Genomic DNA, 25,906 nt, shown 5'->3' on the forward strand with positions numbered 1-25,906 from the left:
GTACTCAAGAAATACAGACAGTAGAACAAATATTAAATGAACTGGAGCTCACTATGTGTTACATTATATATTCTACTGTGTTATAAGGATGTTTATAGAGTTTAATAGCAACTGTATGACCTTGATAAATCTCTTCTTTTGTAAAAGAGTGACTATTATGTTTTGGAAACTCATTAAGAACAGGACTGTGCCTTTAGGAAAGATTAATGACTAAAGATTGCAGTATACAAGGTATACAGATTCACTTTTCAGAGATAACATCATACAATCAATCAAAATATTAATACAGTAACAAGCCACACGCATATTTCTGTTGACCAAAATTATAGCTGTATTATATGTCATAGTTCTATTATATGATGAGTTTCTGTTATTTTTGGACTAATGGGAAAAATGATCATTTAATAGCCCCCTGAGAGGATGAATGGGAAAATACAATAAATCCAGTGGTTTGTGAATGAACAGGAGAGCAAACAAACACTTCATAATGTTAGTATATCCAGCAAATCCACCTTAAAATAGCTTTTTGGTACATTTACCATGATAAACGGAAGCAGATGTTTGGTCAGGAGTGGCTCTGCAGGGAATAGTAAAGGAACATGGAAACATGTTGCAAAATAAAGTACCTTCTATTTCTTCAAGAACATAAAAACTAGCAAACGAACGAAAATGTAGAAAATGAGATGGGGAGAGTTACCTGGACTAATGAGTTTTAATATTATGCACAATTTCACATTGTAAACATAGCTCCTTAACATATTTTTCCATATTTTATGGACTGGATTTTTTTAGATCTAGGCCTCTTGGTCTTGTTTATGAACATTAATGAGAGTTACAAACAAATCACAAATCGAATTCATCACTTCTATCTGTTAATATTAATTATTCTGGCCACTACATAAACAGAGGTGTAATCATTACCAAACATAGTCCTGCTATGTCCTACTGTCAGGTTATTACTAACAATGACTAGTGTTAGGACTTGGAGAAAATTAAATTGAATATAATGGATATATTATTTAATGCTATCAAAGGTAGGCTAAGTATCTATGGAGTCAAAATAAAGTGTGACATGCAGTGCTGATATGTCTATAAACAAACAATTTGACTTGAGCCTCAGCCTTCATTCATAGCACTAAAGTAACAAAAGTTATGTAATCCTCCTTTCAGACAGTCAGTAATATGATTTGCTCAGTATCATCTAAAGCATAGGTCGGCAATAGGCGGCCCGCGGGTCAGATGCGGCCCGCAAGCAAGAAACATCTGGCCCGTGAGGTTGAACTATTATGAAAAAAAAAAACGGACTGTCCGTCTCAAAAATGCTCTTTATTTAGAAACTTAATTTTCCAAAACAGAAAAATGTATTAAAGATTTTTTGATAGAGCCACGGCCTGTTAGATAACTGCTAGCTTCTTTATTCTGTTATTTTTTTTTTTATTCGTTTGTTTTTTTTAATTTAACAAACAGGTATATCATTAATAGCGCCCCCAATGGTCAGTCCACAGATTTCACCCACATCAGCCCACTTGAATGTCTGCTTGTCATTTTAAGAGCGCCCTCCCGCCAACGCGCCCGCCAATCCCCCCCCAACCGGCCAAGTGCTTGTGGCCCGACATGTAATGGCTTGGAAAAAATCTGGCCCGCGGCCAAACTTAATTGCCGACCCCTGATCTAAAGTATATTGATTCTTGATTGATTGGTCCTACAATAGAGCGTGGGGTCATTGGAACTATTTTTGGACTGCACTAATAGTCTCATTCAGTCTCATTTACTCGTTTTTCAATTCATTTTAAAATGTCTAGTGTGTCTAGTTAGGTCTATAGTATGGATAATTGCCATGTGAGCCGTATTTGTGAAAAAAAAGGGCTCAGATGTTTCTAATTAGCCCTGCTTTAGATCACTGAATTACTGGTCTCTGAGGAAAGACAGGTTTGGGGCTCTTGCTCATGAATATTTATACATGCAAATATATCACCTCTAATTGGCTAACAGCACTGCAGCAGAGAACGCCTACTTAAAGGACAAATGTTTTCAGAGATACAGCCTTAGTTATAAAGATACAGCACTGAGTGCTAGAAAAAGTTTACTCTTAAACTAAGGTTACAAGATTCCAAGTGTGAATGTGAATCAGGCATGTAAATGCTCTAATTCTGTCCACTAGATATTCAACATGCCACCTCATGGCAAAAACTCACTAAAGATGTGAGAAATAGAATTGTTGCTCTACACAAAGATGACCTAGACTAAAAGAAGATTGATACTCTAAAACTGACATACAGCACAATGGCCAAAGCCATACAGCAGTTTTCCAGGATGGGTTACACTCAGAACAGCCTCCCCATGTGTTCAGCATAATATCCAACTTGGCTTTAAAAAAAACTAACACAATAGTGCTGTGAAGTGGGAGGTCAGCCTGCAGTGCTCAGACCATATGTCACACACTGCATCAACTCTGTCTGCATGGCTGTCTTCTCAGAAGGCAGCCTCTTCTGAAGATGAAGCACAAAAAAGCCCACAAACATGGATTACTCGAATGTAGACATGTGGAATAGAATGGTTGCCCCTTGCTAGCTTTGGATAATTAGACTCAAACAAGATAAAGAGGCTGTGGAAGGGGCTAAGAGTTCATGAGAGAAACAGAAGAGTTAGGGTAAGTGTGTTAGTCTACATTCATCTTACAAGCCACATTGCTTAAAAACAATTTTTTGCTCAGATCTGATTTAAAAAAAAAAAAATGATTTGGCACATTCACACAGGCATAAAAAATCTGAGCCACATTAAGCAAAAAATCAGATTTGAGTCACTTCACTCTGGTAATGTGAATGTAGTTTTAGGTTTGTGTGGAAAGTTGTGTAACCAACAGTTTTTGACCTCTCGCTTTAGTTTTCATTTTAGTTAACTTTTGGAGGGACCTTTGGAGGAACATTTCTGTATTAACCTATTTTTCGAGCAGTACATTTTTGAGGCCTATTCATACATGGAAGCCTACAACTGTCTTATAAAGCAACCATGATTTTCACACCGTGGAGTTCATGACATGAAGAGAAAGGCAGTTTTGAGAGCAGAGAGAGGATCTACCCTGTGTTAATCAGAGTTCCTAATTAAATGCTCAATTTAGTTAGAGTTTAGGTTAATACCTTCATGCTTATCACAATTCATCATATTACATCACTTCAAATACAGATTTCTCTTTGCAAATCATAATGTCTTTTGCCTTCTAGTTCTACTGTTCTGGTGAGTGGGCAGGAAAAGCCAGAAAAACCTGCTACTATCATCTTTCACTTCATCCTCCACCTCCATCCACAACCCCCACCTTCATCAAGCAAAAACACAGAACTCCTGTATCTTAGAGACTGTACTTAGTACTATGTTTCACTCAAAACTTCCACACATTACAGCAGGAAAATGCATTATGAATTCAGATTAGGCAGAAGAACATATTGCTTCAGTGGGTTTGCACGCTGTCCACAGCAAGCAGGCTGTGCACTCTTGATTGGTGGCTTAGGTTAGCAGCTGAGCATGTAGTACAGTCCTCTCAGTGGGGTCATTAAAACCCTGACTCAGACTTTGCTGTCCACTATAGTGGGAGACAATGCCAGTAAATAGCTGTGGAGCTGAGTCACTTCCAATTTCTTGAGTCCTGCTTCCAACCAGCATCAATAAAAAATATTGCAGTGTTGTTTAGGAATGAGGAGTAAAATATTCCATTTAATTACATGTCTTAAACGACAACACTTCTCATGAAGTGGTGTTATGAAAATCACCAAAAAAATTTACATCTTGTAAATACAATCCCTACCTCTCCCCTACTTTCGCTCTATCATCTCTCCTTCCTGTCTCCACTTATCAGAGACGGAGAGGCGGGGGTGGAGGGGCTTCCTTCAACAAGCAGGAGCTGCTCAAACGCCATCCCAAAACATTCTCTGAGGTTTTTTCATCTCTTCAGTCTTCTCCCAACAATCACAAGCTGATGGCACGTTCCCAACAAGCAAATGAAAAAGTACTGCTGCATGAGAATGAAGTGTGTACTTACAGGATGTCCTTGTCTTCCATCTAGGCCAGGAATTCCAGGAGGTCCTGTATCTCCCTTAAAACAATGCAGAAAAATATGATAAGAAGAACTTTTACGAGAAACATTACATAGATTAGTAAAGGCATAGTTTGTGTGCTCAGACTTTCTTCTCAAGCACACTCTGATTAAATAAAGAATTCATAATGCATCTTGCCGTGATATTTCCCCCCTGTATGCTTTGCAGTTGGTATTAGGCTCTTTTGCTCAAATGCTGTGTACAGTTTGCACCAAACATGTCTTGTTACTCTAGCTTTGGATTCATCTGATCAAAGTACACTGTGCCAGAAGTCGTGGTGTAAACTTTATTCTTTAGCCTTGAGGTTTTTTTTAAACCCAATTACTTTTTACAAGTCATTTTTCAACACATATGTTCAGTTTTTGTGTTTACAGTGGTTATGTTTAAAGGTTTGTGAACATCAATTTCTAAGGAACGCATTCAGTTTCAGTAGTAGTGATCATCCAACATTCTGCACTTTCTGGTGCTTTTGTAATTGAATGCAATCAAATCCTAACAGCAATCTTCCAGAATCTAGTAGAAAGACTTCACTGGACAGTAGAGACAGTTGTGCCTACAGGATAAACTTTTTCATACTAAGTAACTAAGTAAATAAATAAATATTATTTATTTATAAACAACCATTTAAACAACTTGTGTTGAATAAGGTGCTGTACATGGAAGATAGGAAGAAATAAAATTAATAAAACATGGACAAATAAAATTGCACATGAATGATGATACCTCTGACTAAACACTGAATAAACAGGGTTTCAAAATGTTTAAAAAGGTAAAGGTTTTAATGTGATTCCCTCTTTTTATATATGACTGTGTGCAATTAAATGTCATCGTTTCCTTGCTGTAAGAATTATGCTCAATGCAAACCTTTTCACCTGTTCCTCCTGGAATTCCATCTTTCCCATTTTGTCCAGACAGTCCCTATTAAAAAACAACAGAGTGGCTAGAACAGATGATCATTCTGTATTTGTTGAATATAGATCACAAGCACAAATTATGGAACTGCATACATACTGGTTCCCCTGGATATCCAGGTGGACCAGCAGGTCCACTGCTTCCTTTTTCACCCTATAAAATCCACAGACATACGTCATATTGAAAAAAAAATGTTTTGTTGCTTAAATACTTTGACATCTGTGTTTATGATCTAAATGATTTAAAATATAAATAACACCCAGGTACAGTACAATGCCAATGCTACTCATGCAGGTTGTTACCAATTCTTATAATAAAATGTCTGAGTCAACCGTTTATACAGTGCTATTGGAGTGATGAGCATGCTTGCAGGAGAGGGCTAACACTACCTGCTAACTGTAGTGTGCCAGTGTTACGGTAGCAGTGATAAGATATAGATATTTTTCCTGAGGTCTAAAACGTTCAATAAAATGTCAATTTTATCATTTATACCATTTTTCCATCTTTGCCTGGCAGGCCTTGACCACCCTGAAAACCAGTAGCCCCCTGTAAGAAGAGAAAACTCATTCAATTCACTAATTGACCAAAAAAAAAAAGTATGCATTGCAATGGTAACAGTGCATTATAATTATGCACAAAATATAAAAAATGAAAGAAATCTACTAAGTGTACATTAAAAATATGTTCAAGGATTTGAGGATTCAAGGAGATTTTATTGTCCTTTCACATCACATGTGGTACATGAGGTGGAACGAATCTGTGTTCTCACAGTCCAGTTTACACCCAAAGAGCAATTTAAAAATAGATAAATATGAAAAAAAACAAAACAAAAAAAAAACACAATAATAAAATAGATAAGATAAATGCACAAAATATAAAGGAGTAGGGAAGTAGCAGCAACATGATGTCCAAAGTGCGAATTAATATAGCAGAAAAGTGCGTGTGCTGGGTGGGTGGGATCCTTCCTGATGCAGGTGGCCCTTTTCCTGCATCTGGAGGTGTAGATGTCCGTGATGCTGGGGAGGCTGACTCCAACAATCCTCTGTGCAGCCTTCACCACCCTCTGCAGAGCTTTCCTGTCTGCAGCAGAGCAGCTTCCATGCCATACATTGATGCTGGAGCACACGACGCTCTCCACCACACATCTGTAGAAGGAGGTGAGGACTGCGCTCCCGAGTCCAGCTCGTCTCAGCCTCCTGAGGAAGTAGAGCCGCTGATGTGCCTTCCTGACCAGAGTGAAAGTGTTGTTGCTCCAGGTGAGGTTGCTGCTCAGGTGCACACCCAAGTACCTGTAGCTGTCAACCACTTCCACCGCAGATCCTCCAATGTGCAGGAGGAGGTGGGCATGCTGGCCCCTTCTGAAGTCCACAATCATCTCCAGCCCTGAGGGGAGGAGCCAGTTCTGAGGATTATGGTGGGGGAGGAGATGTTGTGAATCCTAACAGACTGCGGCCTATTGGTCAGGAAGTCTAGGACATAGTTGCAAAGGAAAGAGCTCAGTCCAAGTGAGGAGAGTTTGGTTATCAGTGTCTGAGGAATCATGGTGTTGAAAGCAGATGTGAAGAGCATACGGACGCAGAAATCCTTCTGCTCCAGGTGGGTGAGGGTAGTGTGGACCACGGACGAAATGGCATCCTCTGTGGATTGATTCGTTCTCTATGCGTACTGGTGTGGATCCACAATGACGTTGATGGTGGCTTTGATGTGGGTCTGAACCAGTTTTACAAAGCACTTTGTGACTATCGGAGTGAGGGTTACTGGCCAGTAGTCATTCAGACCTGTCACGGTGGAGATCTTGGGGACCGGGGTGATGGTGGCAGTCTTCAAGCAAGTGGGAACAGCTGCCTGGATAAGGGAAGCGTTAAAGATGTCTACCAAGACATCTGAGAGCTGGCCGACACAGTCTCGTAGCACTTGTCCGGGTGCAGCAGCTTTCCGGGGGTTGATCCTCTTCAGCATCCTACTTATTTCCACTGGTCACGTTGAGGGGCTCTTCTGGTGCTGGGGGGGTGTCGAGGTTCTCAAAATGGGCATATAACATGTTAAGAGCCTCAGGGATGGGATTGGAGCTTTTTGCAAAGTTGAATTTGTAGTTCATGATGCACTTGATGCCCCTCTACATGCTCTGTGAGTTCTGGGAGGAAAAGTGTCCCTGGATTTTCTGAGCACATGCAGCTTTTGTCCTCTTTACTCCTGCAGTCAGCTCTCTTCTAGCCCTCCTGAGTTCATCTGAGTCACCAGACCTGAAGGCAGCATCCCTGGCTTTCAGCAGAGAACGCACCTCTGCTATCAGTATTAAACCTCGACAGGGAATTCTTTGTGGTTAAAATCCACCGCTACCACATAGAACGCGTCCGGATGCTTGTTCTGAAGTGAGCTGATGTATTCATGTACCTCATTTAGCACGTTGTTAACATTAGCGTCCAGTGCTATGTAAACAGAAATTACAAACAATGCCGTAAACTTACACGGCAGGTAGTGAGGGTGACACTTCACAGTCAGTTGTTCTGTCGCCTCGGAGCAGTGTTTTTCAACACGCAGATTGTGCACCAACCTCTGTTTATGTAGATGCACAAGCCACTCCCTGGGCTTTCCCAGATAGTTGGCTGCGGCCCGCTCAGAAGAGCTGCCGGCCGGTGAGCTGGAAGGCTGAGTCCGGCATGCTGTGGTTCAGCCAGGTTTCCGGGAGACAAATCACAGCGCAGTTCCTCATCTTCTCAGAAATGCTCACCCTCAGCCACAGCAGGTCCAGCTTGTTATCCAGAGAGCGGACGTTGGACAGGTAAAGTGACGGAAACGGGGGGCCGTTAGCATTAGCCTTTAGCCTGGCTAGCACGCTGGCACACTTCCCCTTCTTCTGCCTCCTCTCGCACCGCCTCCTCCTGCCCTTTGTCTGGGTGTTCGCTAGGAGCATTAGAAAGCCGCTGCACTACTGCACGCCGCCATTCTTCAAATATAAATATAAATTCAGACATCTAAGAACAAGCACATTTCATCAACAAAATAAAATATCACTGAGATACCCACTTGAGTATTCATAGGTGTAGATCAGAGGTGTCAGTCCTGTCCACATTGAGTCAGTGTGGCTTAGGGTGCAAATTATACAATAATAATTGACGGGGTCAAGTTTTTCGGGGTGTAAATGAAAACCAGTACAGCGCAGGCACATGCTTTACTAACCTGGAGTCTTACCATCCTAACCCTGCGTTCACACTGGAAAGCGAAAAATAAGCGACAGGCGAGCATTCATTTCCTATGGCAGGGCGCGATTTGTTGCCGCGACACGCGAGAGGCGACAAGCTGATCTTGACACGCCCACAAGTGACAAACGCTGGGCGACACAAGCGACTTGTCGCGTTCCAGTGTGAACGCAGGGTTACTGTGTCCATTACATCAGCGAATGTAGCATTTATATACCACGCAATAACCTTTATAGTCGTAAATAATATATCCACAAAATCCACAGTTAATCCTGCCAAAACACAAAGTATCCTGATAAAAAGATAAAAAATTGTAATACACCCGTTTACTGTAAAACTACTTTTCTAAGTAACTAATTCCTTACTAGGTCTACTGCAGCATATGAACCTTTTAGTTTCTGTTTCACATTTACCTTCCACCTTAAAACATGTTTCCATTCCACCCTAACAGTTTCCCTGCGTTAAAACACAGTTCCCTTTTTAGACTGCAGTAGATGATAAAGTGTTTTAAGAGTTTTACACATTTCTGTTTAGGGTGGGCAGAAATCACAAACAGTCCATATAAAACAGAACGTGGATTCCCATTTGAATGTTTTGTTCCACCTTAAAAGCGCCAAAACTAGTACTAGTATCTGCAGCATTTAAAGCTCACCTTCCGTCGTTTTTTCTTTCATTTTAAAATGTCTAGTTGTGGTCTCTAGTATGAATGAATGACATGTGAGCCGTTTTTGTAAAAAAAAAAGTGCTCAGGTGTCTCTGTATAGCTCTTTTTTAATGGACTGTTTTAGGGGTGTGTCCAAAATGACCGGATTCCAGCTTTGCTCATGAATATTCATACATGCAAACAGCATGCAAATATCTCTCCTCTGATTGGCTAGGAGCATTGCGACGCCCCTCCACCGCTCTGCCGCTCACTGCCTCCCACCTCCTAACTGATGAGCGGTGATGTTGCGTCGCTTCAGCTCCGCCTCTGGGAGTTTCTCGAGCCAAGGTGGGCTGGTCTGTGAGTTTCTGCCTACGTAGGCAGAAAGATAATTCAAAATGCACCCGTTTTTCGGAGGGGGGGAGGGGGGATTTCTTTGCTTAGCTCCTGCAGACAATGGGGGCTGCAAAACAGTTTAATGTGCAGGTGTACACATTCAACTCGGAGAGACCTACTGTATTCCACAAAAAACAAGAAAAATCGGATTTTCGCGGAAGGTGACCTTTAAGGTGGAATGGTAAATTAGCAGCATTTAAGCTGGAGTTATTTATGTAAGGAAAAGTGTGTTTAAAGTGCATATTTAAGAAAGCTAAGTAGATAGCGCTATTTAAACGTAATGCTGTAGCTTTAGCAGCGTGTGTACCTTAACTTAGACACAAGCCACCTGACCAATAATGAGGCAGCAGACAGGTAAACCAGAGGAATGCTTATTAACGGTATGATCCACTTTAGGTGGGCTTGAAATCGTATCACAATATTCTTCCAGTCATAGATAATGCACTGTTTTTGTAGTATTTAACAATATATGTAAGAAGTATATTTAAATGTTTTGACCCCCTAAACTATTGTTTTTACCCCTTTAGGGGGGTTGAAGTCTTAATTGGAGGGTCTGACCATCCAATACCCCCCGTAATTCGCACCCTAATGTGGCTGCAGGTTTTCATCCTAAATTAGCAGCAGCTAAACCTGATTTACTGTTAAATCAGTTGGCCAGTCTTCAAACAACTGTTGGCTTGAGCTTCTGATTGACCGCAGTAAAAAACCTTCAGCCACACCAGCCCAGTGTGGACAGGTCTGACACTCCTGATGTAGATTGTACTGTAAGAAGAATTTGTAGTTAAAATCATGTAGATAAATGTGTGTTTACATTACCTTTTCACCTGGTTGACCTGGAGGCCCAGGTAAGCCTGAAACACCTCTTTCACCCTATAAAAAGATACAGATCATACGAGTGTGTGTGTATTTGTGATATGGGTGGGACAAAATATCTATATAGTGATACAGTGGCTTGCAAAAGTATTTATACCCCTGAATTTTTTTTTTTACATTTTGTCACCATACTTTTAATGACTTCTGCGATTTCAAAATCATTCAGCCCCCTGGATATGATTTGGTTTTGGTGTGCTTGAAATAGTCACACACTGTGTAACATAATGATCAAATAACAGGTTCAGTTTACTCAATGTTAGTAATAAACTGTTAGTCTGAGCACAATAACTCAGGAAAGAAAAGCTGCTTAGCATTAGCTTGAATTGCTAACATGATAACATTAACCCTTTTTAAAAAAAACACTTAAGTCTGACTGACTGACAACTAGTCAGTTGGTATTGTAGCTCAACTGCTAAGCTAGCCTTTACTTAGCTATCTTGACTTCAGCCCTGAGAATCAGACAGCCCTGTCTGACAAGGGATTTTCACACCTGTAGTTGGTTTCTCTGGTCCGAATCAGTTGATGAGTTTATTTAATTGGAGTGTTCTCACTCTGTTTAGTTTGTTTTCACACAGGCACAAACCTAAATGCACCAAAAATACACACCAACAAACCACACATGCGCAGTGTCTCCTCTGATTGGTCAAAGTTGTATGGGGTGGGAATAGGAAAGTAAATATAGTGAGAAGGTTTCGGGTAACACTTTGTAATACTTTTCTATAGTTAATAGGTAACTAAGCAGGAACTAAGCACTAACTAATGAATAGTCCGGCATTAACACCTAAATCCCTCCTATTAACTACCAAGGAGTACTGAGTAATTACTCAGTAGATAGTACTGAACTAATGATTATAGTAGTTCACTATTAACTCCTTTATAGTAATTACTCATTAATCACTGCTCAAATCACCTGAGGAACTATGGATTTAAATGAATGTACTTGAACAATTATTCAGTTAGTGGTGATTTTAAAGGCATATTTGAATGACGCAAATTACACCATGATTACAGTGTTCTTCTTTAGGAGTTACTGCAGATCATGTGACAGTATTTTAAAGTTAAATATATGTAAATAATAATAAGAAGAAGACATTTGAACAGTCATGCAGTTAATTTGTTTTACCTGCACAGCACAACTTAGCTAGATAACGCTAACTACACACATATATCCTAGCTAACTTAGCTAGCTGTTTAACAACACATAGTGTCCTCATCAGATCCGGGGGTAAAATAAGCTGGAAAAAAATCTCATTATCATGATTACTAGTGATACAGTCTCTCTAAACCTCCAGCAGCAGCGAAAGCTGAGAATATACACTGAGGAAGATGAACTTTGGTGGATGCTTATTGAAGCAATGATTTTTAAGACAAAAATGATTACAGTCTTAAAGCTTCTTAGAGTCTAAATTCTTAGAGTCATTCTTAGAGATGCCTTCTGGAGAAGCTTAATTAATGTCTCCTATATATTGTTACATAATAGTGTTTTCTCTTCCGAAAACGGGGGGTAAGCAGACTACTACACGTACTACAAGTAGTTCTCCAGGAGATATGAAAGTTAATAGTGAACTACTATAATCATTAGTTCAGTACTATCTACTAAGTAATTAATTACTTCCTGGTTAATAGAATAGCTTTATGTGTTAATGCAGCACTGTTAATTAGTTACTGCTTAGTTCCTGCTTAGTTACCTATTAACTATGGAACAGTATTATAAAGTGTTACCAGATTCGGTGTTCCAGCTGTTCCACCATACTGGTGCGATTAAAGTTTTCACACCTGCTCAATCAAACTGCACTAAGGGTACAAACAAAGCAGAGTTGGTTTCAAACAGAACAAATAGTGCTGGTGTGAAAACGGCCTAACAGACTCAAGTACACACATAAGCTAGCTTACAGGCTGATCCTAGGAGAATCCTAGGAGAAAATGGCTTTTGTAAGAAAGTCGTTTTGTGGATGTCACTGAACCTTCTAACCGGACAATGATCCCAAGCAGACCTCAAACTGCACTAAAGCTTGGTTCAGAAGATGTCCTGGAAGAGTTTGGGGTGGCCATCACATTAACATGATCTAAACTCCAAAGATAATGATAATCTTTGGTGGAAGAAGACAATTACAGCATGCAAACCAAGGAATAGTAGTAAACTGGAGGCCATTGATCACAGGGAAATGGTTAAGATTTCTCAGGAACGCTACCAGAAGCTAGTGTCTGGCTCTGCATTACATCTTTCAAACTCTACAAGACCAACAGTGGTTCCTGTTTTTTTCCTTAGTGTAACTGAGAAACATATAGTTGCATATAGTTAGTGAAGAGTAATCTTTAGAGTGTAATAAAAGTCACAAAGCATAAACGGTTAAAAGTGGCCTTTTGTGTTGAATTGTTTTGTTATATGAGTTGTATTTAACTATTTAAATGTTCTTTTTTCAAACATTTAGCAAATAAACATATTCTGAATCATTTTGCAACTCTTAACATATGCATGCACAATATCTACATTAATATTAATAATATGAATATATGTTTATGTATAAATAATGCATAAATGATTTCTTACTGGCTCCCCAGCACTTCCCTTGTCCCCCTTGTATCCATCTGTTCCGCGTGGCCCCTATACACAGTGAAAAGATAGGTCCTGTAAGATCCATATAGCATAGCACACAGCACAGACATTTTTTAAATTATTATTCCTTCCATACCTCCATGCCAGGAGGACCTTGAAGGCCGGGACTTCCTCTTGGTCCAGGTAAACCCTTAAAGAAATGAGGGGATATTGTCAATGTATTAAAGATAAGAAGTATGATTGCACATGATAGAACTAACCAGATAAAACCTAAAAATAACAAAATATGTGATATGGATTTTCAATCCTATTTTAAAATCATCTTTTACATGGGTAAAGTGACTGACCAAAAATACCTCTGAATAATGAATCAGAAGAACAGATTGCAAGAAAATAAGTAGAAAGTAGGTCTTAAGTAGTCTAACCATAATCTTATATTGACTTCAATAGTTGTCCTTAATGTCCAGTCCTTAATAACATTTGACATGTTGACCGTAAGAAGTGATTGGATACAGTGGCTTGCAAAAGTGTTCATACCGTTTGAACCTTTTCAAATTTTGTCATCTTACAACAACAAACTTAAATATATTTAACTGAGCCCTAAATAATGTGCAATAATTTGGCTTCTGAAGTCACTTAATTAAATTGAGAAGGAAGCACTAGTCAAAGAAGCAGCCAAGAGGCCCATGGTCACTCTGGAGAAGCTGCAGAACTCCACAGCTCAGGTAGGAGAATCTGTACATGGGAAAACTATAAGTCATGCACTCCACAAATCTGATCTTTATGGAAGAGTGGCAAGCTGAAAACCATTGTTAAAAGAAAGACAAAAGAAGTGCTGTTTGCAGTTCAGCACACACCTACCAACCTACCTGAATTCAGTGAAGTAATTGTAACTGGAAAGTAATTGTAAATACTCTTTTGCAAATAATCATGGTATGGTTACACTTTACCCTTTGTGGGAAAATAATGTATAAAGCCATTTATTTGGGCAACATGTATAAGAAACTTTACAATTACAATTAAATAAAATTAAAACCAGAGGTAATTTACTTTGCTATATTGGAAAACTCCCAATTACTGAGTAAAAAAAATGCTGGGGGAAAAAAAAACAATTGTCTGAATTAAAAAAAAATAAGAAATAAATTGGCACGGATGCTCACGCGTGGAATAACGAGGCAATAACATCCTCATGCAATACAAAATGTGCCCCGCCGAACAGAGCCGTCAGCTTTCAAAACTTTAACAATCAAACCTGTGAAAGCTTGTGGTGGTGAGTATTTTTATCATTAAACAATCTGCTTAAATGTAAAAAAAAACATGTAAATAGCAGTTAAAGCACAGCAATGGCAAGTTAAAAAATAATAATGAACTGTAAAACTATAAAAATACAGTATATAATCACCTATATGACCATAACATATAACAGTAAAGATAAAAAATGGATCATAGAAACCTACCCCACTTGTTTTTGAAAATGATTTATGGGGTGGTCTGAACAAATACTGCCTGAAAGATCCAAATTATTATGTGGAATAATAGTTCATTAAACTATTTAATTTATGATTTGTACTTTTTTACATCAAATAATTAAAAGTAACTATGTAACTTTTACTCAAAGTACATTTTAAATTGAGTACTTTTTACTTTTACTCGAGTAGAATTTTAGATGGGTACTTTTACTTTTACTCGAGTAGAATTTTAGATGGGTACTTTTACTTGAGTAGAATTTTAGCAAAGTAAAGGTACTTTTCCTTAATTACAATTTTTCAGTACTTTTTCCACCTCTGATTAAAACAAATACATTGCTATATACTATTAACAGTACTCCACCAGTTAAAGTCACCGTACTGGACTTTTTTTTCCGCTACATTCACTTTTGTCTGTGATGTGATTAAAACTGAGAACACTGAGAATGTAAATTAACCATTTCCACATGATTAAGCTTACACTTCAAGGCAATATTTTTATATTTACATTATGTATCATCCCATTGTAGGGATGGGCAATATGGCCCTAAAATAATATCACACTATTTCATGGTATTTTTGCGATAACGATACTTTTGGCGATATGACAAAAATACTGAATAACAAAAAATATTTCAAGAGCACACTACTGCAACAAAATAAATAACATTTTATTATTGCATACGATATGATATGGCACACCCCTAAATAAGACATTAGAAAATACAAGAATTTATCAGATTTGTAACAGAAGTCAATGATCCAGAATGTCATGGTACTAATAATGCACTCTAAAAATCTCAATATATCCAGGATTAAAGTAAAAATAAGATACTGAAGAGATATAACGTGTCTCTAGTAGATATATAACTGGAAACGAGGACAGTTTGTGATAATGTGATAATTAGGGGTGGGTGACATTTCAGGGTATAATATTGTTCACTATATTCAAAATATTGATGATATTATTGTGTATGATATGATATGGCACACCCCTATCCCATACATGATTTAATGAGATCAAGTGATCTGCTACTGGAACTGAATAAATCCATACAGAAGCTGGAGCTCAGCATAACCTGTTCTTTTCTAATTGTGTTATTGTGTCAAAGACCAAAGACCAGTTACTGAAACAACACATTCAAATTATTTTTCATGAATTTATAAGATCTGGTCAGTAATTTTTTACTCAAAACTATTACTGTAGATAGAAAAGAAACTATTATAATAAATCTAAAAATAAACTATATTAGAACATACATTTAAATGGCGTTAATACAGTGAATAGTGCTATTGCTTATGTCAGTGTGGTTATTTAGTCATTTCCAGTGCCCTTCTTGTTCCAGCCCCATTTTGGCCAATTAATGTTTTTTTTAAGGTTAATGAAGCACAAAAATGGAATTAAACCAAGCGATGTAGTTGATAACAGGATTATTTACACATTATTTACTTTGATTGTATTAACATTTACACGCAGGCATATTTACTTTTGTATGACATATATTGTTTGTACAAGCTAAAATACACTTATTGCTGAATAGCTAGATAGATGGTTCTAAATGATGTGTCTGATCATTTGTAAAGAAATGTTTGTGTATACATAAAGAAGACGTATTAGCTAAATATAAGCCATTGCTTCACAAACAGCTTGAAAATCTAGAACATACAGCATCCAGGTGTTTCCTCATATTTACCAAATTTTCACTTCTCCTTTGTGGGTAGTTTAGCTTTAAAGTCCAACACACTTTTTAAGTCAAACTCTCCTTTCACTCGAGAGAACTGAATTGGCAGCCAAAATGGCAAAACTACAAACGCCTACAAAACCATTTGCAGCCTTTTCATGCTTTATCTGCTTTCAGTCTCTTGAGAGACATGTATAGCACTTTTATAGAATAAAGACCATGTATCCTTCTGCCTCTTTTAAAAGCTTTCCCAGTTATGCTTAGCTGATATCCCAGAGGTGCAAATAAACATTTCCTCCTGCCTCAGTATATATATATATATATATATATATATATATATATATATTTATACATATATATGATACGTTTCTGTGATTTTACTATTTGAGTAAACTGATTATTGTTTTACTCTATAAACTACTAAAAACATTTCTTCCAATTCTAAATACAAAATTGCCATTTCTCAAAATGAGAAATAACAAAAGCAATGCAGTGCTTCAGACATAAAATCATGCAAAAGTTCATATTCATTTAGAAACAACAACAATACTAATGTTTTAACTCAACTCTCCACCAGTCTTACACACTGCTTTTGGTGCCCTTTTCATGCCTCGCTGAAGCATCCCCAGATCATCACGATTCTCCACCAAATTTCACAGTGGGTGCAGTACACTGTAGCTTATACACTTCTCCAGATCTCTGTCTATTAGACAACCACGTGTTGGGCAAAGCTGAAAATTGGACTCCTTAGACAAGATGATCTTCCTCCAGTCCACTAGAGTCCAATCCATATGGTCTTTTGCAAACTTCAGCCTGGCTCCTCTTTGCTTCTCACTGATGAAGGCCTCTAGAAGTCTGTTTCCAACTGTTCTTTCCATGTAATTCACCCCAGCTTCCATTTGCCACTCAGAACTGCTTACATTTTTGTGCCAAGAATGGCATAAAATCAGTGTGAAAGACTGGTGGAGAGCATGATGCAAAGACGCGTAAAAGCTGTAATTAAACATCAGGGTTTTTCCAACAAATATTGATTTCTGAACTCTTAAAACATTAGTATTGTTGCATCTGCAACAAAAAGAATCACTGCATCTTTTTCATTATTTTGAACATTTCTAATATTTTGCAAATAAAGGCTCTAAATGACAGTGTTTTGTAGTTAGACATTTAGGAAAAATACTATTAGTAGTTTATAGAATAAAACAATAATGTTCACACTCAAATATATACCTGATAAAACTGATCATTTTGAAGAGTTCTCTATTTTTTTGAGCTAGCTATATATATATATGCATTGTGGTAGGCAGAGGCTGATAAAAAAAATCACATTTCTTATTTTTTTCGTCCATCCGTGACCTTTGTAGACTTTTAGTGAAATCTGAGTTTAGCAGCTAACTTTCAATACAAAAAAATATTTTGTATTGATCCATCAGAGCCTTATTTTTGTATTTATTAGACTGTATTTATTACAGTTAAAAAAATATTTGGATGTATTTTACTGTTATTCAACTGATGCTCCTAATGATTGTACATGCATGAGCATATCCAATAAAATTTAGTACAACCATCACATTTTTGCAAATTATATATTTGGGTCTACATGTTCAGCATCATATCCAGAGTTTGGCATGTGTACTGCCAGCATTGCTGCAGAGACTAAAGAAGTGGAAGTTGAGACTGCAGTGCTCAGACCATACATCACACATTGCATCAACTCTGTCTGCATGGCACTGTACAAGAAGGTAGTCTCTTCTGAAGCTGATGCACAAGAAAGCCTACAAACATTTTGCTAAAGAAAAGCAGTCCAATAGCATGGATTACTGAACCATGTCCATCATGTGTGGCAGCATCCTAGTGAGGAGTAAACAGAGAACTTTTGCTTGCTTACAGTCAAGCAGGGTTGTGGTAGCATCATGGTCAGATGACTGTAAATCTATACTGGTATACAAGCTGTACACTGCCTACTCTTATATGCAAGTTTCATTTCTATAGTGTTGTCCCTTGAAAAGATCTAATAAATTATTTGCAGAAATATTAAACTTTAGTTGATTGCTGTACATACATGTTTTGGCAGAACTTGCTATGGTACTGTACATTCTCTAGAGTGTAATATAGAATGTTTTTCTCTGTGTGACAGCGTACTACTCTTAGAGCCAGTTTTTTACTCAGTGAACCTCAAAGAACATGACTATTTCCATATTGCTACACCTCAATCTTAACCTAAATCTCTAATTTTTTTAATATATAATTTTTATGAGCTGTAAACATTTTGTTTAATTTGCAGTGTGCTAGTGAGCATCTAAGAGTAGCCTGTGGTTAAAGATTCAAAATTTATACTTGTTTATAACAGAGATTTTGAACAAGCCATAAAAAGCTTGTATAGTATAGTCTGAGAACTTGATGGATTTATCTTAGAGCTCAAATCCTCTGGGGATCTCATAGATTTGCATGTTTTAAATTTTGATTTTGAATCAGAACTTTTAAATGCTACTGCATGAAAAAAACATGACAGACTGTTGTGGTTCTTCTAAAGTTCTGCTCACAAGCAGAAAGCAGAAATTGTTACCAGCTTCCACTCATTTCTTGAAATGAACTGGGAATGAAGCTTAAATAGCTTCATCTGCTTAAAATTTTCCCCATCCCGAGTAAAGTCATTTTTTTAAACCCACTAGGAAACAAAACCCTGTTATTAAAATATCCGTGCCAGTTCTCCAACATTACTGTTAGGACTTTCCCTTTTTTGAAAGTGTTTCTGAATCTTCATCGCTTTCTTTGAACTGACAATGTTGCAATCATGACTCAATCAGAGCAATAAAGAAATATCATTTATTCATTAGCCCACACTCAGCACTGTATGTGCTGCTGTTGCTTGATTTGAGGTTGGTATTAAACTGCATAGTACTCACAGGCTTACCATCAGCACCAGCAAGACCAGCTTTACCCGGATCTCCGGCTCTTCCTGCCTCTCCCTAAAGATAATACAAAAAAAATTAACGTTTTAAATATTGAAGACCAAGATTATGTCCTCTTTCCTGTATCTCTGTAGATGTCCAATGTTTAATAATGCCTATACTGTGATATGTGATATTTCATGGAGAAAGAAAAGCCTCCAGCATGTCAGAAAGCTGATTAGCTTTTACAGTGATCACCTGCTGAAAGGCAGCACATGTTTTCAAGCATAGACATGACCTTATAAACTTCAAACATTCCTCAGGGAAATTTCTTTGTGAATGTTAATGCTTAAGTGTAATTTGTAAATGCTGTGAGAGTCTACATGCAAATCTTTTTAACCTTTGAGAGGCTCTGATCTGTTCAGTAGCATTTCACTCAAGAAAGCAGAAGACAGGAAATGTTTACCTTCAGGCCTGGAGCTCCAGGTGGCCCAGGAGGGCAGACACATGGTTCTGGGGTTGGGTCGATATAATCTGATACATCAGCACACTGAAAGAAACCCAAATAAATCGCACATCAACCTATGATTTTGTCTCTAAGAACTACAGTTTTAAAAAGCACTGTTTGCACTGATTGCAATCAATCTTGTGTTTTTTTTTATAAACCTATTTTCATTCAGGATGCACAGACATATCAGAATCATATTATTATCAGCAGATAACTACTTTAAAACTAAATATATTAGCATTGATGTTTAGATTTAGCTGTTGTATTCATTCCACAATAGGGTTTAGGGTTTAGTGCATGATGTGCAAGTCTGCCCATTTAATGAATGCTGATGGCATGTTAATGCAAAATATCAGATATTGACATTTAGTCCACAATTCCAATTTCCACGCACCACAATTTATTATGCTTGCATTTCAAAGTGTATACATGGCCTGGCCAAGGAGCACTGAAACAGCCCACATTACAATACAAAGTGAAAGTCAGCTAACTGGCTCTGAGGACAGAACACTAAAGTGATTTCTAAATCTCAGACATACACTATACTGCCAAAGTATTCAGTCACGCAATCAAATCATTGAATCCAGGTTTGCCAATCACTTTCATGGCCACAGGTGTATGAAAGCAACTACCTCATCATGCAGACTGCTTCTACAAACATTAGTGAAAGAATGGGTCTTTCTCAGGCTCTCAGGAGCTCATTGAAGTCCAGTGTGGTGCTGTGACATAATTTCAATTCTCTGTATGTCCTGTACATATGCAGTATTGACAATAAAACTACTTGACTTGACTTGATAGGATGCAGAACCTGTGCAACAAGTCCAGTCATTAAATTTCACTACTCACTACAAAATATTCCACAGCCAACCGTCAGTGTTATTATAACACAGTGGAAGAGACTGGGAACCACAGCTACTCTGTGCTCTGTCAGTGTAAAATAACAGAGCGGGGTCAGCGGATGCTGACAAACATAGTGTGCTGAGGAGCCAACTTTCTGCAGAGTCACTACATCACTACACACCTCCAAACTTGTACATGTAGCTTCAGATTGGCTCACAAACAGTAGAGTGTAGAGATAGAGCTTCATGGAATGAATTTCCATGGTCAAGCAGCTCTATCCAAAGCATGCATTACCAAACACAATGCATGCAGTGGTGTAAAGCTTACATGCCAGTGGTGGCATGTTCTCTGAAGTTACCAATCACTAATCGCTACACCTTTGAGATGAATTAAAGCGGAGACTGTGAGTCAGGCCTTTTCACCCAACTTCATTGTCTGACTTTATAATTAAGCTTTAGGTAGAATAAACACACTCCTAAAGCTTGTTGAAAGCCTTCTCAAAAGAGTTGGAGCTGTTATAGCTGCAAAGGGTCTGCCCTCATCATATTACAGACATCCCAGGTTGCAAAAGTTGATTTCAGGGAGGTTACGCCCCCCGGCCAAAAAAAAAAACTAACAAAAAAAAATTGCACACACACCAAAGGTTTAGAAAATTTAGAGTATTCAGAGGTGAAATGAGTTTTATATTTTTTCTTTTTGGAAGGCCCTGCCTCTGCTTTCCCTGCCTCCGCCATGATCTGCTTTCTCTCACTCACTGAACAATTCCCGTCCGGGAGGGGGGAAAAACACTTCCCGCCCACACAAAAAAACTGATTGGCTGTCTCACAGACTCTTTGCAGAGAACAAGCCAATCAGAACCCTCTCTGTTTTCTCTGTCTCAGTCTGTTGCCTGTGTGCGCATTTGTGTGCAGTGCACTCTTGGGGCGCTCGTTCTGAATTCCGGGAGATTATATGTGACTCGCGGGCATCAGGGAGCCACTGCCGAAATGCGGGAGACTCTCGCAGCTTCAGGGAGACTGGGTTTGTCTGATATTAAACCCTATTGATTTAGATGTTGATATCATATGCACGCCAGGTCAATACTTCTGGCAATATAGTGTAGATCTACTTGTCTTTGGATTTATCAACAGTGTGATTTGTCTGCTATGAGAAAACATTACAGTGATGAACCAAAAGAGAATCGCAGAGAGCTTAAATTAAGCTTTAACAGGGATGTCAAGCCATTTAAGATGTGGCATTAAAGCTGCCTCTAAAACGTTAATGCACAATCAACAGGGCTAAGAACTGCCTTCAGTGTATTTTGCCACTCTTAAAGAACAACACAGGGACTCTTACCTCTGCAGATGAAAATGAGCTTAGCAGTTACTTTTGAAAGCGAGCAAAGCCATTGGCCAAAATACATACCTCTCCATCCTACAAATGAAAAAATGCCAAAACGCAGCAAATCAGCATCAATTGATTATAACTAAGCAAATGCAGCGTTTCATAATGACAATGTCATTCAAATAAAAAACATTTTTTGCGTTGTTCTCTGCAGTCACATCGGTGGACAGTGAAGGAAGATGACAAATGTTCTGGATTGGCAAGCTTGGTTAGTAGATTAGAAACAGAGGAAGATAGGTTGGTGGACATTTGTTGTAAAGCAGACAAAGATAAATATAATTAGCAGCACAGACATGTTTTTAAGGCTAAGAAACTCAATGTATGTAAATAAAATTAATAGCAATATATTTTTCTGGGTTAACATAATCTTATACATAAGTATAATTGGTATGACAGTATGTTTTTACTGGAAAAAATAATCTGACATTAATAGTTGGAACAAATTGGTCTGGGCCAAAATAGGAACATCCAAGATTCTTGTACTCACAACTCCAGGTATTTCACAAGCAGTCTCTCTGTTATTCTGCTCAGGGTCACAGTAGATCCTCAGTTTCTGTATTTCAAACTGTTCAGGAATAATTGCAGTAAATTGATTATTAATAAACAAGTTACTCTGTAGGTAGAAAATCTGTTTAATCATGTTAAGAAAAACAATCTAATCATCTAATGTTTAGTATCAATGTAGCATCAATTACAAAGTTTTAAACTCATCAATAGAACACATATTTGTAACATTAGATTTTTTGCTTATTTGTTAATTATATGATACTGTGTTTGTAAGACAAGATTGAGTGCTGAATTAAACACAATGCAATATAGGGTTCTCTTCTTCATCAAACAAAAGAAACAGACAGGATATTCAAAAAAAGGATTAGAATGTCAAGTACACAGTGTAACCCTGTGTAGATTTCAGTTTCTTCAATATAAAGATGTATGTTGTTCTCATTCTCAAAAATCAAAAATCAAAGAAATAACTACCCAATATTGGCATGATATTCCAACCACAGCTATATCCATGCAATTATAGGAAAAAAATGATAGTAAACTTACCGGTACAGTTGTTTCTTTACTGACGTATTTACCAACTTGTGTCTTGCCATTGATGAAAATGCCAATAGGGGGTTCCAACACCAGAGTTTCAATTTCCAGGTCATCAACATAAAGAGTGACATCATCCTCCGTTACCAGGAGACGCAGCTGATGCCATTTCTCATCAAACAGTTTCTGTGTTCAGACATACAACACAGATTAAGACCAACAGAGTTTTAATAGTTTTTGAAAAGTGTGATTTGAAACAGTTAGTTATACTAATGGGTTTGAAGTTGTTCTGATGTACTGATGACGGAACGGAGGGAGTGCTAATTAAAGAAAGAAGTTTTGCCTTCAAATAACTGCTGTGAAATCACTGTGATGGTCCACTGACTCGTACTAGGGATTATAATTAGCATGTCTGGGCTCAGTATGCTGCTTTTATAACATTGGGTAAAGTCTTCTAGGAATTGATTTATGCTGTATGACACTGTGTAAAGTGTTATATTCTATAATATTACCGCCTCAGCCCACATGCTTCTTTCACTTTCAGAGACATTTCTGTTTCGCTCAGCTTGCCCAGAAAAGCCTGTCCTGTAGTGGTGACTAAAAGCACCAATTACATTTCCCGACTGAACACAATGCTGCTTGAATAGTTCAACATTTGTATTTGTGCTCTTGCTTGCAGTGGTTTGATTGACTGAATTGGGCAAAAGACAAACAGCAGTTTTTTTAAGTCTCTAGAAGTTTTACAACAACAGAAAATAGGGGCCATGTCTCCTGACTAATTATTACGACAGTAAAATGCTTTTTACCGCAATATGCTCATTCATAATCCTGACCCTGAAGGCATTCATTTACAACAAAACCAGAATCTAACATATTTACATTACTTTAAACTGAATCAGAGATGTGTCACAATTTTGTCATCTATGCTTAAGTGGTAATTATTGTATATAAATCGAATCTTATGATTGTGCGACAGAATAAGAAACCAAATTCTTTGTTATAAACCACTGTAATATATAGTAAACACTAATATTCTTTAAAGTAGTGCTACAGGCTGAAAAACATTGCAAGTGTGTTTCTGGCACAAACAAGAATATATATGACCATATCATTTGATCTGAGTAATAAATAGCATTGTATGAGAAGTGCCACTTTGTAGACACGCATTTTAATTCAGATTTAATAAATACGCTGAAAATCTAGTTCCCAAAATGTTCTGTTAGAAGAATAATCTGACGTGGCCAAGCTGCTGTTTCCCTCTTAAATACACAAATAGAAAACTTTACTTGGAACAGAAAATAGAGGTTAATTTATTGTTCATTTATAGGAATGTGTGCTGTTACATAATTACCCTCGCTGGAGACTTTGTGAAAACTACTGTCTGTATTCCGCTTGGTGCTTTGCTTGTAGTTGTGAACATGACTGTTTTATCCAAGCCGTTTAGAGTGACAGCCATCTGCGGCCTCTCGTCTGTCGTCTGTATCCGCCACAGATCCCACTCCTCCGTCAGCACAGAGCCCTTATACTTAAGCGTGGCCACAAACACATACGATGGTGGAAGCCCGTCGGGAAATAAAGTCCTATAAATATTAACATGATTTGAATTTAATAGGACTGGATGTATTTGAAATAATTGTAAACTGTAAAGCAGCTCTTAGAACAGTACCTGGTGTTCTCACTCAGATCCACTCGGGATGTCACTTGGTAAGCTTTGGTTCCATAAAATGATCCTTGTGTCCTTTTAGTTTTCTTGGCCAAGTTCAGGTGCAGCAGAATATCAAATCCCTTCTCATCCCGAGAGTCTATCGGGATCTTTGTGGGACACACAGTCTCTGTGGTTTATTAGAGGAGAACGGTTTTACTCCAATTAAAAGCATTTAGAGCGTTGTTCATTTGTTAAATGTAATAAGCTTTTATTGTTCTTTGATATTGAAATGATATTTCCTGTACTGCCAGGACAAATAGTTGGGAAACATTAAACATTCTAGGAATGCTGGCCTTTATTTCGATTAGCCTTGGACTCAAGTAAAGAATCTGTAGTAAAAAATCTTGGCACGCAACCCTGGACATTTCACAAATATGCAGGCTGTCTAAAGAACATCCCAAGCATTGTAAAAAAAAGAAGAAGAAGAAAGAAATAATACAAGAAATGACCATCAATTCAAAAACATATCTTAATCTTTTACTCTGACAGTGTCCAAAAATACTACAGAATCTCTGTAGTACAACAAGTTCTTTTAAAGTCACTGCTGAGTACTCTATACTTAGAACAGACAGTTGCCTTGGGAAAAGGGTTTTCCCCAGAAGTTTCAATAAATGTAAAACTTTGGCATTTGATAACGTCTCCTTTTCCACAGTTTTACAACAAAGTCTGACTGTTTCTATCATACTCCAATAATAGAGCAGATTGTCACAATTCAGCTTGCACAAGGAGTGAATGAAGCAAGCAGATTGATAGGAGTTTTGTACAAAATTAATATAAACTCTACTTGTCTAACATCCCTTACATAACCAGAACCACTTCTAGCAGTTTCTGCTACAGCATCAAGCAGTTATTTATGCTAGATGTTCTGGGAATTTCACTCAGCAGCTTCTGACGTTGACTGCTGGAGCCAGGTGAAGCGGAGAACACCTGAATTTTCTGAAGTGTAAATCAAGATCAAATTAGGCCTATAGCTCATGCTGGGAGGTGATATAAATCAGGTTGACTGCAGAGAGGTAACAAACTCTCTTCCTCTAAGAAGGCCCAGACCCATAAAACTGTGTAATTTAATGTGAATTTGTATGAAAAACATTACACAGAGGGTGCCAGTTTCAGTACGCAGCAAAAGCTTACCTTCACACAGCTTCTGCCGGATTACTTCACGGATCTTGGAGATGGCTTTATAGTCTTCCACATAGAAGACATAAGTTGAGGATGGCTTGTTGGCAATTTCCATCAGCTCTGACTCTTCAGTCTGAGACCCGACACCGATTGCAAAGAGGATTATCCCTTTTTTCCTCGCAGCCTCTGCGGCTTCCTGCACTCCGTCTTGTGATTTCCCATCCGTCAAAACCACAGCAATTTTTGCGACTCCGTTCGGAGCTCGTTCAGAAAGGGCAAACAACTTGTCGTTGGCAAACTTGATGGCTTTTCCTGTGTTGGTGTTGCCCCCCATGTAATCAATAGATTCCATAGCTTTGATGAGGTCTCTGACTGAGTGGTGTTTCCCCAGCGGTATATGTAACACGGGGTCATCGCTGTACTGGACCACCCCGATCTGGGTGAACTTCTGACCAATATTGAAGCTTGTGGTGATGTTCACCAGCCACCACTTGACTATCTCAAAGTTGGTGTCATCCACACTCCACGAGCCATCAACTATGAATACTAAATCACTCGGTGCCGTTCTGCAACCTGGAAACGGGAGGAAACGCCAACATGATATCTTT

General features: G+C 38.1%; 1 protein-coding gene across 3 annotated transcripts in view; it reads right to left on the reverse strand.

Moving 5' to 3' along the window:
- Positions 1-25,906, reverse strand: part of col21a1 (collagen, type XXI, alpha 1) — a 53,216-nt gene that overhangs the window by 24,431 nt on the left and 2,879 nt on the right. For all 3 annotated transcript variants that reach the window (XM_049481092.1, XM_022663869.2, XM_049481091.1), the window contains 14 exons: positions 25,311-25,871; positions 24,141-24,306; positions 23,826-24,054; positions 22,487-22,660; positions 21,924-22,001; positions 19,172-19,255; positions 18,721-18,783; positions 12,806-12,859; positions 12,664-12,717; positions 10,056-10,109; positions 5,493-5,546; positions 5,100-5,153; positions 4,953-5,006; positions 4,034-4,087 (listed from right to left, as the gene is read on the reverse strand). In XM_049481092.1, the coding sequence (XP_049337049.1) occupies positions 4,034-4,087; positions 4,953-5,006; positions 5,100-5,153; positions 5,493-5,546; positions 10,056-10,109; positions 12,664-12,717; positions 12,806-12,859; positions 18,721-18,783; positions 19,172-19,255; positions 21,924-22,001; positions 22,487-22,660; positions 23,826-24,054; positions 24,141-24,306; positions 25,311-25,871 (1,733 nt within the window). The remainder of the gene's footprint in view (positions 1-4,033; positions 4,088-4,952; positions 5,007-5,099; positions 5,154-5,492; positions 5,547-10,055; positions 10,110-12,663; positions 12,718-12,805; positions 12,860-18,720; positions 18,784-19,171; positions 19,256-21,923; positions 22,002-22,486; positions 22,661-23,825; positions 24,055-24,140; positions 24,307-25,310; positions 25,872-25,906) is intronic.

The sequence above is a fragment of the Astyanax mexicanus genome, chromosome 7, assembly GCF_023375975.1.
Source record: "Astyanax mexicanus isolate ESR-SI-001 chromosome 7, AstMex3_surface, whole genome shotgun sequence".
Classification (NCBI taxonomy): Eukaryota; Metazoa; Chordata; class Actinopteri; order Characiformes; family Acestrorhamphidae; genus Astyanax; species Astyanax mexicanus.